General features: G+C 42.9%; 1 protein-coding gene across 1 annotated transcript in view; it reads left to right on the top strand.

Annotated features, from left to right (window-relative positions):
- Positions 1 to 18,168, top strand: part of LOC138540423 (calcium-activated chloride channel regulator 1-like) — a 493,684-nt gene that overhangs the window by 130,185 nt on the left and 345,331 nt on the right. The window contains exon 3 of the mRNA XM_069641684.1: positions 15,327 to 15,477. Within this exon, the coding sequence (XP_069497785.1) occupies positions 15,327 to 15,477 (151 nt within the window). The remainder of the gene's footprint in view (positions 1 to 15,326; positions 15,478 to 18,168) is intronic.

The following is an 18,168-nucleotide window of genomic DNA, read 5'->3' as shown; positions in this document are numbered from 1 at the left end:
CACACATTTTGTTTAAAAGCAGCTGTGCACATTAGTGCTGCCTACAATTATTGTAGTATGCATTAAAAATCGGAATTCGGGAAATTTGGCACAGGGCCAATTTTATGCCCCATAAATAGAATTATAGTGTTGGGCTGCCTTCTCGTTAAATCTGTTTCTTTGCTTACCCAGGCAGGTCAAGATCTTGTGGGTCATCAGTAATCCAGGCTCTTCCCATTCATTGTTCATAGTGGCATAGCCTTCAGTGAAATCTCATGAATTGCGCCCAGGGTACTGAAACAGCTGCTTTTTAAAGTCCCACCCGTGTTTCCCTGTTAGCCAATCACATTCTAACAGATAATTATTATGTCAGTCATGTAATCAGTAGGAACAGTTTTAGTTTGCTAGTTTACATTTGAACTGAAGTCAATCTTGTCGTTACCCGTCACTTTGATTTACATTGGTATATCAAATATTGCATATGTTTCTGAATTATTGTACTCTTCTGCTACATTTTTAAAAATAGTGCTATAAAGTTAGTATGTGCAATCCAACAACAATACAGATAATATGCCCACACATTCATTAAAGAAAAGCAAACAGATCACATTTGTTTTTAAAAAAATATGGCAAAGTAGACAAGGCTTGAAGATAGATGTGACAATTTGGAGTCTCCCCTGCAGGAGTACAAGGATTTGTAAAGGCTAAAATGCCCACTCAGCCTTCACATGTCTTCAAATCAAGGGCCAACACAGTCATAAAGGTAAAACAGGCACAGTTAAGTTGTATACCTCCTTCACCTTTTGTGGTAATGTGGGTCGAAGGGAAGGCTGTGCTCTTAAAAGGGGTGTGACGTGATCCAGTAGTGACCGAAAAAATATAGTAAGAGAGTCCAAAGTAAAGGGAATATCCCATCAAAGTTCTATAAAAAATATGTATTTGTTTAAACAAACACACCACCTGCATGAAAACGAAATAGAAAACACTGCACAAAACCCACCCCTGTGGAAAAAACAGAGAAGATACAAAATGTGCAAGCATGTAGCACTCTCAGCATGAGTGTTTTGTGTACCTTGCCCTGCGAACAGGCAGGTGAAGCTGGCCCCTCAAAGGGCCTCTGTCCAAGGGCCAAGTAACATCCCTGTCTGGGCCTGTGTTAACCCGTTAACCCACCTGAGCACTGGCGACCACCTTGCCCATACCACCAGGTACCAGGTAAGCCCTTGCTGGGCTCTGATTTTGAATTTACTACAATGATAGTATTCCATGATGGCCACCTTGGCGACCATTTGATATGCGATACCTGCAGTTGGTGCAATGATTGCAGTGATTGCATGATTTTGCGTGCGATATCAGCACTCCCATGAAGCAGTTTTATGTGTTCAATTCAACTCGAATCTCTGGTTGGGCCAATTCTTGTAGTTTGCCTGAATTTTGTTTTCTTTTAATGGGGGTCCCCCTCCATACTCCCTTTCCCCCTAACCCCACTGTTGTCCACCACCACCCCATAGATTTGACAAAGCACAGAACGAAGAAACTGTTGTCACATTAACTACATGATATGCCACAAAGCTTGGCCTTTGCCACAGAGATCTTTGTCACTGGTGCCAGGGTAGTTCTCTGGACAGTCTGCTGGTGAGTTTTCTCCCGAGGGTCTCTTCTGTTTAGAATCTCACCCAAGTAGGAGGATTCCTGTTTTTTTTAGAAACAATTTCTCCCTCATCCATTTAGGCCTACAACTAACAATGTCCTAGGCTGTAATGATGTAGCATACTGCACTTTAAACATTCCCATTGGTCCGGATTAACAGGAAAACTCCTTTAAGGTGGATTCTTCTCAAATCGGCCATCATTCGAGGGTATGATGGCTTATCTATTTTCTTTGGATATCCATTTCACCTCCTTCTTGGCTAAGGCTGCTGCATTCTCTCTGGCCAGGAGTGGACATGAGACAGCATTGAGTTTGAGTCTGTAGTATGCTGAATATAGTGTTTCAGACAATTCAGTTATGATGAGTACGTTCTTTTGGCACTCCACATTTGGGTAATTCTTCTGTCTTGGTGTCACTGTCTGTGGGTGATATGGAAGTGGTTCTGAGTTTATAGCCTGGTTTATATTCTCCTGAGTGTATCTTCCCCAATATTTTGGTTCAGGCAAGTCGGTTCATTTATCTCAGTGGAGATTAGTCTTTCTGATGAAACCTGCCTCCATTTTCTTCTGCTTGTATTGCTAGATCTCCCTTGCTCTCCTGGATGCATTGGTTTGAACCTGGCGGGCGGGACGCTACCTACCCGCAGAGTTGTACTGTGCCGGTCCGGAAACAACGGTGCCGGTAGGCTTACTGGCACTGTTGTTTCCGGACCGGCACAGTTGTAATGAGGCTCTATGTCTTGGGCCCTGGTTGGGTTGATTGGAGGAGCATGACGCTCTTCTTTTTTCATTCCCCACTCCTCTTGGGGTTCACCCTGTGTTCTACCCTTGTCCTGCCTTTACCTTGGCTCTCCTTTCTATACCCTGCAGAGTCATACCATCTCTTTCCTCCACCCACTTTGATATATTCCCCTATATCAAAAGTGTCCTCCATGACTTCTGGGTACTGACTCTGAGGGTCAAAGCCTCTCGCCATCTCTAGGCTTTCAACTCTCTCCATATTTTGTGATGTGGGCTGTCTCTTAGTTGACAACTCTCTTTCAGCCGCATTTAGGAGTCTGCTGGCCATGTGACGAGGCCCTGCCCCTACGCTGATCCACCCACCATCCATTTTTGTGCCTTCCAGGCAGCTACCTAACGACTGTAGACTCTATTCCAGCTCCAGGCAGACAGCATTGAGTAGGTTTCTAGTCACATGACCAGGACCTACCACTCAGCTACTCCTCCCACCACTAGTTTTTGTGTCTTCCATGCAGATACTTAAGGACTCTAGGAAAGCTGCAGGCAGGCATCATTGAGTAGGCTGCTTGTCACGTGACCAGGCCCTGCCACTCAGCTGATCCGCCCCTATTTCACCAGTTCGCCTTAGGCATCCCCATCACCATTGTTCACAGCAAAGGACGGATGAAGACAAGGACCCCAACAGTTTGCGTCAGACCAAGGGCCAGACCCGCTATCCTGCATTTCACCGACAAAGTTCTTGTTACTTCTGCTAATCACCAAATGACACCACCATGTGTCTCCTCTCTCCATAGCCTTTCCTCACCCTTGGTAGGGTTTGAATGGCCAAGCGCCCTGTGGAGCTCTGGCAAGCTACCCTAGATTACCTAATCAATCTCACCCATGTCCCCGTCCAACACCCTTGAACCACATGCACGTGTCTTCTCTTGCTGATCAGGGCTCACTTAACAGTTGCTCATGATGCAGAGATCACTGGCCCCATCTCGTGCAGCACCCTTGACTCAATGTTTATCCCTGTATCATGATTTACCTCAACCTTCCCCCATGTTTTCGACTTTCCCCTACCCCAGGGCTATTTCATCCAACATGCCGACCAGCCAGGAAGGGCAGTTGGTGGAGTAGAAATTATCCACAATAGTTATTGGCCATTCTCCATCATCCACTTTCCCAGAACAATTTTGTTAAAATCACTCACCTGCCATTTCCCTTTATCTCACAAGAAATCCATCACCTTCCACCTCATCTACGGACCACCTGTAAGTGTTTTCAACCCAGCACTCCAAATAAGTCAATGCCTAGTGTGAGATGCCCAGCTGGAACCCTTAATTATATATTTGTATGTCAAAAGTTCTTTTATTTCTGAACGATGTACCCTTATATAACGCCCCTCTCTTTGAATCCCCCCGGTCTCACTGAACCAAGAAGTAGGTTTGTTTTGCAAAGTTAAAGATTTGTTTGATGAATTAAACAATATATATATCACACTTTTATGAATATGAACAATATCTAAATATCACACTATTATTATTTCTACAATGATCAGCAATGGGTAATATGACAATAATCAACAATCTCTTTAATCAATAGGAGTATGGGTGAGAAGAATAATGTAGCAGAGGATAACACTTTGTATGGGTTCAATAAAATGCAATGACATGAAATTAATGCAACACAGAAATAAAACTTGATATGAATTCAATCAAAGACCAGGTATTCACTCTTTTCCCCTGTTACTACTCAATCCCCCCCTAATATGCAGGATGAAGAGATGGAATGAGGGAACACAGGTTTCAGGAATATCCAATCAACAATGCAGTTCAATCCCAATTCCCCAGCAAGCTTAGAGAGAACAGGAATGATTTTAAACAAGTCAAATGCTTTTGAATGTGGTTTGAAATGAATGGGAAAAATGCTAAAAATTATTTTAATTCGCTAAAATGGATTCAAAATTAGTGGGAGCTGCTTTGGATAGCTTCAGATGAACACTAGCCATGATGTTTGGGTGATTGATAGATAGGAAATTGAATTCAGAAGTTGAATGCAAGGAATAGCTATTTTACATGGAATGAAATTGAGCCAAATGCAGAATCGCAAACTTTTCACTGCGAGGGAAATGCGATTACAGAAAGACTATAAGGAGTGCTGAGGATGTTAGCTTCAATTTTACATTTAAATTTTGTTCCTAGCACGTAAGGTTCAGAAGTTACAGAGGTTTTAGAAAAGGTTGATTTTTCTCAAAAAGAGTCAAGATTTCCAAATGAAAGAAGCGCTTTTGAAGATTAGGAACAAGGATCTCTTAACACTAGGGAGTCTATGAAGACACAAGGTACACAACAGCACAGCCACCGATCCAAAGGCGCCCCTGGATGGTTTCTATCTGCTGAGACGCTTGCCTTTCTTCAAAAATATATTAGCGCAAAGATGATTTATCACTACAATTATCACAGAATTATATGGATGAGAGAAGGATTCAGGATGGACACAAGAGATTCTACAATGCAGTTCTGGATATGTTGGAATGGGTTGGAAAGGATTACTTAAGGATAAGAGATTGGCTATGGACAATTCTATGCTAAATACTCACAACTATGGTTTTGGAATCGGCCCGTCAAGATCTGGTCAAAGGTTTGGACTGGAATTCGCTCGCCACCGGACAGGATTCAGGCACTTGGTTCTGCACTCAGCAAGGCACTCTGGTCTCTGCGCTGCCTCTTGGACTGGATCTGATGGGTTGGTACTGCGTTACAGCTCTGCTCTACCGGTTTGGATCTCTGGATTCTAGCAAGGGTTCTTGGCCAGACGCAGGAAAACAGCACAGCCAGGCTTTTGAATTGGTTGGGCCCCTTGGAAGTTTGGGGTTAAAATCAGGTTGCAAGATTTTAAAGGCCAGCTGAGAAGGGTTCAGCTTTAGGATTGGGCCTTCTGCTTTCAGGGTTCTGGAGTCTGGATCTGGGTTCTTCCTTCAGAGCGCTTCGCCAGTAGATCAGTTGATGGGTGAATGGGTGTCCCTCTGTGCCCTCAACAGTCCCTATTTATGTATTTCCCAAGGGGGTGGGTAGGCTGATTATACTATGCCCAACCCTCTAAGAATCCGAGTCAGAGAATTTCCTCTCCCCTGATTTGAGAAGCAACCAGTGTGTCATGATGTGTCATAGTGACACTGTGTTTATGGTCCATAGAAAAACCCTCCCCTTTGTTTCTGTACCAAAAATATATTTTTCATATAAAACTTATTTCCAATATCAACAACTTGTTAATAATACATAATTACATTACAGATTAAATAAGGCACTCATCCATCAAAGTCTCATCTTCCTAAGAGTTTTGGTTCACAAATGACAGTTTTTTGCGCTTTTGGTTGGTTACCCAGTGTCAGATCTGTACAGATTTTTCCAGATACATGCACATAACATCTGGGCATCCTCCTGTAAATTTTCATATTCCTTGCATAATCGCAATAGCTACAATATCAACATTTTCTTGGTTCAGTCTCTGAATATCGCACAGATTGTTTTCTCAAACATATAGTTTCTTCAGTTCCAAATCCAAATTTTCAGTCTAGCCCCGCCTCCAAGGCTTGGCTGAGCCAGAGGGTAACATGAGCTTGTTCCTGCCTGGGCTGGTTTCTTTTGATGCCCCAAATTAGCATTCCCTTTCAGCTCAAGAAGCCCATTGTCTCTTTACCTGAGCAGTAGAGCAAATCCCCTTCTCCTCTCATTAGCATCCAAATGAGATTTCCTGTCCTTTTGGTGGGAAGGAGAAGGGTGGTGTGTTCCTCAGTGGGGGAAACCTCTTTGAAGTTTAGCTGAATCAGGTTACCTTACAGTAAATTGTGACATTGTTCTTTGTGAAAATTAAAGTTACAAATTTAAAAACAAGCAAACATATGTTCAATTCCAGTCTTTTTCAACATAGAAATTAAATAGTGGCAACCTATATTGCATTTGATGGCAAGTCTCTTCTTTCCCCACAGTTTGATTTTAATGTACCAGGTCAAAAGACAGGTTAAGTAATCACCAGCTTCTGACACAGGCAAGCGGCGGTACTATGCCCATTTTTAACATATTTTTCAAAGTAAGCATCTTTAAATGTGGATTTTCTTCTGATAAATGTACTTCTGCTGACATTGTACTTAGGTGGATTCTTGAAGTAAAGTGATGTTTAACACCCAACAAGGAGGTTGGATCTTTTGTGAGGTTTGGGAACCATGATTTCTGCAAATTTAACAGACAAGAAAAAACATATTCTCAAGCAGCTGGGTGTTTCTCTTGCAATGCAGCACTACTTTTTCAAGTAGTTTCAGGTTACTTTGTGGGTAGCCCAATGATAGGTTTTGGCAGTGGTCTTCTGTGTTACCACTGACATAGGCAAAAGTGGATTGGCGGCCTATTTTTCCAGGTTTTCCTGTGCACTTTCAGCGATCTCTGGCGCATAGATCTTTTTGGCGGCCATTCTGATGTTCCTGATGTACACAGCGCACATGAATGTTGCAGGGCATAGACTAGTGGGTTAAAACATCCCACAAGCCCCCATCGTGCGATTTGGCATTGATCGTCCATCAATGGGAATTCCCAAGACTGGGATGTAAGTCTCATCTCTTTTGATTCCACAAATGGCAAAGTTCATCATCTTTTCCTCCATCAGGGGTGGATCGATCGGTTCTCCTCGCCCAGTCCTGATGTGAGTATGGAGCGATACACCGGGCCCCTCAGATCTTTGCTCCCGGTCCCTGGGTAGTCCTCCTTGGTTTCCGTTTCCATGATTTCTACTCCTAGGATGACAAAGCAAAAGCATATTTGTAGACATTTCCCCACCACTATTAATGTAGTTGGGCAGACACATACATTTTGATAAGTCAGGACACATTTTTCTATGGTAAATCATGGACTATATTTGGAATATTTTATGGTTGGAGTTTTATGGAGCTGGAGTGACCCCCTCTGGGGTTCCAGAAGACTCCTCCAGTTGCTGCAGCGTGTGCCTAGGATGGCAACACTTCAGTTGGTTAATATGGACCCACTTATCTTCCCCCTCTGCCAAACTGCCTCTGGGGATGCAGATTTTATAGGCGACTGATGAGATTTTGTCTACAATTTCAATAGGACCCCTCCAGGAAGGCAAATATTTGCGCTGTGTGGCCTGGTTCCTTCGGAAATTGTATAAGTAGACCCGGTCTCCTACATTGTATTCTTTTTTGGTAGTCTTTAAGTCATAGTGGGTCTTAATGCTGTCTGCAGATCTCTCTAGATTTCACTGAGCATAGGCAAAAGCATGTTGAAGGTGTTTTATTAGATTTTCAACATACTCATGAGTTGTGGAGGCATTGATCAATGTCTGCTCTTGGGTTGTGTAGAGCAGATGCTGGGGAAGCATCATCCTGCATCCAGTCATCAGCTCAAACGGTGACATTTTAGTTGCAGATGAAGGGGTAGATCTGATGGCCATTAGGAGAAGAGGTAATCGAATATCTCAACTTGGCCCAGAATCTGCCACAAACTGTTTTAATATGCTCACAATTGTTTTGTTGTATCTCTCCACTGCACCACTAGAGGCTAGCCGGTAAGCAATGTGTAGCTTCCTTTTGACCCCAAGTATCTCCCACATCTTTGTCATTACTTCGCTGGTGAAATGGCTACCTCGGTCTGACTCGATCCTTTGGGGTAGTCCAAAACGCGAAAAGATGTGGTTGATCATCAGGGCATCTGCTGTTTCTGCCTTGCAGTTTGGGGCCGGGAGACATTCCACCCATTTAGTAAACAAGCATGTCACAGTCAACATGTACTTGTTTCACCTAGAGGAGCGAATCACGGGCCCGATGAAATCGACTTGTAAATCTGACCATGGCAGTGTAATCCCCCTCTTTTGGAGAGGCGCACAGTGTGTGAGGGATGTCGGCCGAAATTGTGCACACACAAGACACCCCTTCAAGTATTGGTCGAAGGTCCTGCACCATGTGTGGCCAGTATGCAACCTCTCTTAAGATTTCAAGTTTTGTATGAAACCCCCTATGACCGGCTGTGGCCACATCATGGGCGTGGCTTAACATCAGGCTTCGGAATGAGGTAGGGACCACCCACTGATCATGGCCAGCTAGGGATCTCCTTACCAACAAACCGTCTTGGATTCGGAACATTTTTGGACATTTCATCAACACTCTGAGGTCCTCTTCCCAATGTAATCGGAATCCATTAGGGGAAAATTCTCAGGGTCCTCAATGTGTTGATAAAACTTACCAATTATTGGATCCCCTTTTTGAGCCGTAATCAAATCAGTATCTGGGGTCTCCTTATTCCATTGTGCAGTTGAGAGTTCATTGTGAGCATTTGCCTGGGACCTAGTTATAGCAGTGACCTGGATCTCCCCCAACAGGGACTCGATCTCAAGTAGATCCCCTTGGATGGCTCCAGTTTTGGCCAGCTGATCAGCCAAGTCATTTCCAGTTTTGTCTGGTCCCTCTACTCTGGAATGACCCCTGATCTTTTTCCAGTAGATGGTCACCCCATTCGAGGTGACCAGATCACCAATATTTTAAATTCATTTCCCATGTTTCAAGGGTTTGTTATTAGCACATAACATGCCTTGGTTTTCCAGTTAACCAGGTGTTCCACGAACCCGTTCCGTACATAATCCGAATCTGTGATTATGACCAGTTTGTGGAGTTGATGCTGGACAGCAGTGAGGATGGCTTAATGTACAGCCATCAACTCTGCCACTTGACTACTTCTGGGACCAGTCTTGTACCCAGCGGAGGTTTCTGCGGTCTCATTCACCCATGCATTCCCTAAGCCGGCCACAAGTTCTTTTTCCCTGTTGTTGTCAACATGGTAAGAGTATCCATCCACATAGACAGTGGGCATTCCCTCACACTTGTCTTCTTCAAAGACTTTTTGTGGGGAATTGAGGTATGCCTCCATGTTGTCCTTGATTTTTAGACTCTCGTCCTCAAGACAGTTTTCTCTGGCACAATCATGCAAGTCAGTGTAACGCTCACCTGGTATCCACTGGGACATCACTCAGCCTGTTCTGACCTCTTACGACCTCAAACCCTTCCCTCAAGTGTACTCGACTGGAAACTGGGCCTGAAACACAGGATTGGTAGAGTTTAACTCCCTATTGTCTCTGTGTGCTTGAACCTCTTCTTCCCCGGGGTCCAACCCTTCCCTTTGATCCACAGCTCACCTTGTATTCTTGGAAAGTGTGCTCTCCGTCCTGCTTTCAGCACAGGGGCGCGTTGATTGATGCGGGCTCGTTACTGCCTAGTTACTTCACTGGCAAGAGTCCAACAGGTAAGTATAATGAGTCTTTTGAACAGTTCTCTAACTTCATTCCTTTCCTTCCTTAGATGATGGCCGGCATCTGGGGATGGCGATGCGCTGCTGAGATGAGTAGCACTGAAGGTGAGTGAGAGCGTGATGCTCGATGTGACCCTTTCGTATTTGTATTGAATTGAGTTATTTTTCTGTGTCTTTTAGGTGCCGCGATGTTTTCAGTGTGGATGGCGGTTATGAAGAAGAAATGCGGTGAGTAAGCGCGGTATGCGGCGCCTCTAGATGTTTCCATGCTAACCTGGAGTGTCTTTTCCGTCTTGCAGATGGATGAGAAGTTCCGGAGACAGAGTTCCTCCATAGAGGCTGGGATTCAGGTAAGCGTTTGAAGCTCGTACAGTCTTTAAAAATAAGCGAAGATTTGCTGAATGCTTACTAATGCCTTTTTTCTGTTCTTTTCCCTTTTCCTTATGAAGCGGTGTGCCGGGAGCGGAATGACACCGCCGAAGATGCCCGCAAAACAGAAGGAGCGATGAATGATGGGCAGAAGCGCCGCAAGGTAAGGCTGTTCCTAATGGTGTTCATGTTCTTGCAGGAGCTGAGCGCAGAAGACAGATGCAGGCCTACTGGAGACCGATCCGAACACGGTGAGTGTCACGCTGCAGGTGCAGAAAACACAAAGCATGTTTCTCAGCCTGGGCATGGCTTAAATAGTCTCTGGGTATCCCAGGTGTCTCTGGGCTGAACCACACCCAAAAGACTAGACTGCACATGCAGTTCTGGGACCCGAAATATGTGGGGGCATCCATCTTGTCCCCATCAATGCACTACAAGTCCAATTCCCAATGTTATCCTATGGGAGTGAGTGAGTCCGGTGCCACAAGTGCCAAGTCTGACTCCAAGTGGGTCTTTGGAGGGATGGAGAGGCCCTTGAGGGCCATGTAGGTGATTGTGGCCTGGCTCCAGCCTGACATCTTGGAGGGCTGGGGACATGAGGGGCAGGAATCATGACAGTCAGCCAGATCTTGCGCGAGGGCACTCTTCTTGTTTTGGCCATCCATATCTGACCTCCACAGGAAAGCCTTGCATTGACAGAATCCAGGAAGTAATTCGGGAATTACTCACATTTCTGGCCCGGATTCTGTCACTTTGGAGATGTTGCAGAGGCTGGTGTGGAGTCTCCACTATGATGTGTTCCCCCTGGATAAACGGCGGTAATTCTTCAATGCCCACACCGTTGCCAGGAGTGCCTTCTCACAATCGTTGAATTTTTCTTCCACAGAGGATGAAGTTTTACTCGCATAAGAGATTACTTTGTTGACCTTGTCATGCTTTTGATATAATACTGCAGTCAAGCATGTATTAGAGAACCCTGTCTCCAAGAAGGACTCCTTGTTTCTGACAGGGTAAGCTAGGCAAGGCGCTTGTAAGAGGCTTCTTTTGAGTTGTCTTACTGCCTCGGCTTGTTCTGGACCCCATTCCCTCTTAACCCCCCGCTTCAAAAGATGGATCAGGGGTCTTGTGATCTCTGTGTAGTCCTCAATGAACTTTCTACTGTAATTAGTTAGTCCAAGGACTCTCCTTAGTTCCTGCAGAGTTGTGGGGTCTTTCAAGTTCTGGAGTGCTTCCACTTTCTTTTCCTGGGGACAGAGACCCTGAGGAGTAATCTCATGCCCCAAGAAATTGACACGGGTTCTACACCACTGTGCCTTTTGAAAGGAGAGTTTTGCTCCGGCAGCCCTCAACTGTGTCAGAACATAACGGATCTCCGTTATGTGTTCCTCCACAGTTGAGCTTTTGATGAGAACATCATCTACATAGGCCAGGTTACCCCTTTCACCCAGGTCAGGCATGGCCTTATGCAGAAAAATATTGAATTAATTGCCGGAGTTGATGTATCCAAAGGGAGTCCGGGTCCATGTGTACTGCTGCCCCCCAAAGGTACAGACCAGCTTGTATTGGTCCTCCCTACTGACAGGTACAGTCCAGTCAGTATCCATTGGTCAGGTCTATTGCAGTGAACACCTGTGACCCCTGGATCTGGGCCAGCCCTTGGTCAATGTAGGAAAGAGGCCATCGGGAAGTATGGACCCGTTTGCTGAGCTCCCTAAGGTTGGCGCAGAGTCTCCACTGGCCGTTTGGCTTCAAAATCCCCAGCTGTGGACTGGACGGATTATCCCACAGGACTCAAGGTTCTTAATTATTTCAGTAAGGGACTCGATTGATGCGAGAGGCAAGCGATATTGCTTCACAAACACTGGAGTCATGCCAAGGTCCGTGGGAATTGTTGTTGTGTGGATGTCAGTGCGACCACCGTCATATGAGTCCACCGCAAAGAGATCTTGAAAATCCAAGAAATTCAAGAATAATAGAGTGACAGCATCGCCCGCAACAGAGCCATGCAGTAAACAATCTTGGCCAGTGACATAAAGCCGCTCTGTCCCTTTCAAAGGCTGAGTACGCCTGCGGGGCAGCTGTAGAAGGCAAAAATACCATAAGATTTTATTTTAATGTACGGCTAAAGGGACAGTGTTTGTGTAGGGGGGGAGCTTGGGGGCCTATTTATAGAAAAAGAGGCCAGAACAGCCCTGATTGGTCCACACAGCCCCAACCCCTCTATAAGGGTGAAACTGATGAAGGACTGTGTGTGTTTTTCCGCTTCTCTTGCAGAACACCGGGGAAGAAAGAGAGAGAACTGCACCTGAAACGCTCTGGGCGTATGAAGACTAGGCGTCACCTTTCCTTGGTTCATCCTTATCACAGAAGAAAAAAGAACTCTATTCAAGAACTTTGAACAATCATTTTTTTATTTTTATTTTTCTTCTTTGTGAACCTGAATAATGGCAATTTAAGTTCCTTCAAGCCAGCTGCTGTCTGCCTCATCCTTACAATTATATTATGTTTTTTTAAGTTTGAAGGGAGGTCAGGTAGACGACTTGTCCTTTCTTGTTGGGTCCTCTCACTTTACTTAAATCTGGATCAATTGTTGGCCATGTTGATTCGTGTCCTTTTAACATTTACATTTACCCTTGCTTTTTAGATCCAATTTTTTGAGATCTTCTTTCTGGCACGGCTCAAGTATTACTTCCTGGATTTATATACAGGCTTCTGAGACCAGCCTCAAAAGGGTTGAGACTATGGTAACTACCTTTTCTCCCTTAATATGTCTCACAACTTATCTGAACCTTAGAGAATGAGAGAGATTCTCCTTATTTTCACTCACAGATCATCAGTTTTTAACCCGTGTGCTCTTTTTTGTTGCACTTGTTTTAGGTGTGTTTTTCTGTCTTTTATATATCAAACTGTATTGTTCAGTTTTTTAATGTTGGGTGTGTAAACAAAGACACAGATGAAATACTAAGAACCATGACGTTTACAGGAATGCTACGTCTTGAAGAAGATGGGCATCATCTGCATTTAAGTTAGATGCGTTATTTCCATCGAAACTACTGATTGTGAATTGTGTCAGGCCTATTGAATTGCTTGTATTTATTGCCTTGACATTTGAGTAGTTGACTCACGGCATCCCATGGTTAGCTTTAGTGTGTTTTTGATTAATATGTGCTTGCTTTATTTTCGCATTTTTTTTGTTTTAGCAATTTAATTGCTTTTGATTGCTTCATTATTGTTATAAATATTATATTTTTTGTCCAGGTGACCGATGGTTCCGCACCCTAGTGATCTTCTTCACTTGTCTGGGGTATCCAACACGGCACGTATTGATTAGTATTTAGGATTATTATGAGTGGTGTATTTTTCTTTTCTTATTCTGCAGTTTAATTTTGTAATAAGCACTTTATAGCATGCACTTTATTAATTGTGTAAAGGTGTTTACTATTGTCTATTATTGTATATTATACATGAACTTTGGATGATTTAATCATCATTTTAACATAAACAAATTTTAAATAAAACATAGTATTTTAAAATGATTTATTGTTTTTTGTAAGGTGACCTGTGATGTGGACTAGGGGGCCCTTCTCCCTCTTTTATCTTGTTGGATGAAGTTTTCTTGATTGAACATTGTTATATCCCGCTGGCTCAACTCCTGGTTAATACAAGTCTGTAGACCAGCACAAGTCAGTGAATCCAGAGTCCAGATCCAGAGATCGATGCAGATCAACAAATACCAAGTACCCCTACAAATTGGTTTAGCTGGCATTCAGGAGCTTGAGAACTCAAAAGTGGTTAAGAGGTTTATATATAACCATACACACATGTTCAAGCTGGCCCATTGAAATAAAAGTCCACATGACGAGGTTAGGATCGGTTTGTGCGGGTTCCCAAAAATGGAGACACTGGGTCATATCTTATCAATCTCAGACTGCTGGTGTAGAGACCTTTAAAGGTACATTTTCCTGGTTCACAACAACCAGCACTCTTCATGGATGAGGACAGAAATTTGTCTTCATCATAGTGTACAGAACTGTGCAACAAGTTATTCTGTTCCAATCTCATATTGTCTTTTTAATTTGTCTCTCATATCTTCCCTTTCCTTCCAAGTATTTTTCTCTTTGCTCATACACTTCCTCTGTATTCCATCTTTGCTCCTTTTGTACATGGTTTTCACTTGTATTACTTGATCCTATATTAGATATTGTATTCCGCTCTATTCCATTCTCTGTTCCATCACAGCTTTCTGTTACTATCAATTGCTCTGTCCCATCATACCTCATATTGCCCTGTACTCGTGTCTCCCCCCACTACACATATTTTCACCTACCTACATTATCCTCTTACCATGCACTGCCTTTCTCTTCAATCCTTTTTGTTTCTCCCATTATTGGGTTCATGTACTTGTAGTCCATCTTCTCTCCCATTAAAGGTATTTTTATTTAGTTTAAACACTACTCCACTCTTTCTTTCTTTCTTTCTTTCTTTCTTTCTTTCTTTCTTTCTTTCTTTCTTTCTTTCTTTCTTTCTTTCTTTCTTTCTTCTCTCTCTCTCTCTCTCTCTCTCTCTCTCTCTCTCTCTCTCTCTTTCTTTCTTTCTTTCTTTCTTTCTTTCTTTCTTTCTTTCTTTCTTTCTTTCTTTCTTTCTCTGATAGTTTGACAACTAAACAATGTTTAAGCAATGCCCTCCTTCTAGGCTCCAGCAGACATCACTCGCCCCTCTTGTGCCCTGATTATAACAGTCTTTGTTCTGTACAGTATTGTCCCAATGACTTATTCTACCACCTTACCCACCTTCACTTTACTGCCCCCCTTCCTCGATAATGCTCTATTAACAGAACATCAAATCTGAAAGGCTCCTACTGTGGTAATAATGTACTTCCCTGCTCACTTATAGGTAGGTGTGCACTATATTCAGCATTTTAAGTAAAAGGAAATACCTCATGCAATCATGCATGTAGTAGTAAATAGATGTGGTCACAACTTTGTTTTTGTTCCTTTAAAAACACTGATTCTCAAGCACAGAATCATGACACAGGACCTTCCTTGGTGAAACATGCTAACATTTAAGAAAAAGACAAACATAATGCTGATTAAAGGAACATATCATATTATTCTTTATATTGTCATTAGATGTAAAAAAAATAAATTAATTACAGAACTGGAAAGGATTGCAGTGTGCATGAAGGCTGACTTCACTTTGATATGTTCAGGAAATACAGACCTTCATGATGCACTGAATGTGTTGCTTGATGATCTGATCTGGTACGCTTCCCTAATACATTTTTTTATGATTCCAGGCAAGTGCTTTAATAGCTGATCCTGCCCCAAAATATGGAGATGATCCTTACACTTTCCACTATGGACGATGTGGAGAAAGGGGAAGATATATACATTTCACACCTAATTTCCTCTTGAAGGACAGTTTGCTCTCTGTTTATGGGTCACGAGGTAAGTGTTACTATTAGTTTCTTTGAATTCCCAATGGACCCCAAACATTAAAAGGCAGTCCTGGACACTGAAGGAAGTCACTACATCCAATCCAAAGGTAGACGTTTGGTAGCTGTGAGCACAGTTCTGTGCCGAAAATACACCTTCATGAATCTTTTCAAGTTGCTCAAGTTCACCTGAACTCAACGGAATGTTCTTGGTACATTACACCTATACACTACACAATGGGTAGCACTACCTAAACATCTACTTAAAAATGAATATGCATTTGAGTATAAGCAAACACATTTTCAATGGATTCTCCGTCCTCACAGATGCATAATGAAAACATTATACAAATGTAGAGTTGGTCCTATTGTTTCATGGTTGCTTCCTCACAGGATCTCCCTCAAGGACTTGGTGAGGGCTAGAAACTCACTTGGGTGACTGGTACATGTTTTAGGGTGGACCATTGTTTCAAAGGAACCTGACCATGGAGACAGAACTTGCATACTTCATAAAAAAACATTCAACCCTGCTCACCAAAGATCACCACACGCTCTACTACCTTTGGAAATGTACACCTGTCTAAATGCCATTGAATATTACAATTAATTATACCAGTTGAGCAGAGTGCCCTGGGTATATCCTTTATATCTAAATTGATTATCATTATTTTTATATTTTTCTGTTCACATGCAAGATACTTACCTGTTGCAGTGCATCTCTTCATGACCATACACATGTATGCACATGTTACTCACCTCTTGCAATCTGTCTGGGCGATTATAAATGCTTATCCATTGAAATAATAATTACTTATTTATTCACCGTTATTGGCATCTGACTTCTCAAATTTCTTAATCTCATGGTCAGGATAACAGGGCTTCAGCTAATTTACATGGGCAAACTGTTCCACTCTTTGTTAACCCACCTTTGCTAATACTTTATACACTATGAGGGAGCTTTTGTATACCCTTCTGAATGGGCTGCAACAAGCGGCAAGGAGTTTAGGCGTGTTTGTCCTATTCTTTGCAAATTTAAATTGGTACACCTGATCACCTATTTTGCATTCTCTGATTGTCCCTCCCTTTTCATATAATGTTTGACACTGTCAGCCGTACTCTCAATCATCATATTCCTTTGGGTGAATGGAAATGTGTGCTGCAAGTGCATACTCAGATTTTTTGGCTTGTGGTGGTAATTATTATTGTCTTTATTTGGTCCTGTGCAGTAGGTTTTGGGCAAAACACCATTTTTCTGATAGTCATCACCTCATGAGGACCGGCATTTGTTGCATCCGAAGATATGGACCTTATGGCCATGATCACTAATGTGGCATTATGTACCCATTCCACGGGAATCAATGGGGGTAACGGCCCAGGGCCCGAGTTCATGACCCGAGCAAAGTAAGGGTAGTGTACTTGGGTCCTGGGCCAGTAACCCCTGGTGATGCCAATGGAACAAATACATATGGCCATTAGAACCCATCCCATGGGCTGGTACAGGCTAATTTACAGTATTTTCGCTCTGTTAATGGGGATCTTCATGGTGTCGCATTCACAGAATGAAAAGACTGTTCCAAGATGGCCCCCATGGAAAGGGAAGGCGGCGCTCTGTATTTCATTTTTACTCTATGGCCTCCTTTTGTACCGCTCCTTCGTTTAAGTCTCCCAGTTAATTATTCAATAAATGTTCCATTATCTCACTTTGCTTCCCTAAACCATAGCTGCTAAACGTAAAATTTGCCTTGTTCAATATTCTGCCTCACTCATCGTTTTTTCATCCATGCAAGAATTCTCTGCCGCTCTGTGGCTTGTGCCCTGTATTGTCACATATATTGATACTCTGATCGCCTTTTCATGTAACTTCAGAGAATTGCCTGTCTAATGTCTTCCACATGTCTGTCATGCATAAACTTTGTGTCTCTTTCTCCAATTGTCCCATCTCAGGCTGGGCAACAGTCAAACCACTAATTTACTGTGTGAACAGGTTTAAATAGTTACTTAATGTTTCTATCTGTCCTCCGACTTCCCCTTCTTCATAGGAACATCCTTCATGATGTGTGCACAAGTAGCCTAGCTCCTGCATGTATTTGGTAACTGTGGCAACTTTAGTGCTATGTTAGCCCCTTCACACATAGGGTCTGCATCGTTGACTAGGACTTGGTATTTTCTTGGAGATCATTCCTGTTATACATAAGTAACTTTCTATTTCATCTGTTGCAGCTCGACCTTGCTTGACACGTTTTTCTGTGTTATCTCATTCCTGGAGTGAGTGGCACATTGCAAATTAAACCATATGTTTGGGGAAAGGCTGAGAAGACATTGCCTCTCACATTTCTTATCACGTTCTTCAAATAAAGTGAGCATGCAACTGTATAAAATGCTCTGAGTGCGAAACAAGTCACCTAAATCTTCCTTCTATCTTTTGCTGGTTAACTTCTGTTTCTTTGATTCTAACTCTTGTGACATCCAGGCTGTAAGCAGAAAGATCTTTGTTTCAGTTTAATACTTTAAACCGCCTGTGATTTCATCTATGCTTTATTCACGCACTAAACCCTAAAGCCGCAAACAACCAACTTCTAAATGTTTTATTTTCATTTCTTACTAGAAAGCATCTATTTTTGACAGATGTTCATCTTTTATGTGCAGACCAATACATGCTCAGTACTGATTTGTCTCACCCAAAGCATCTGAAACAAAATGCTTG

The sequence above is a fragment of the Ambystoma mexicanum genome, chromosome 1q (genome assembly GCF_040938575.1).
Source record: "Ambystoma mexicanum isolate Mex_15411 chromosome 1q, UKY_AmexF1_1, whole genome shotgun sequence".
NCBI classification, from domain to species: Eukaryota; Metazoa; Chordata; class Amphibia; order Caudata; family Ambystomatidae; genus Ambystoma; species Ambystoma mexicanum.
This window is presented reverse-complemented; position numbering and strand designations above follow the sequence as displayed.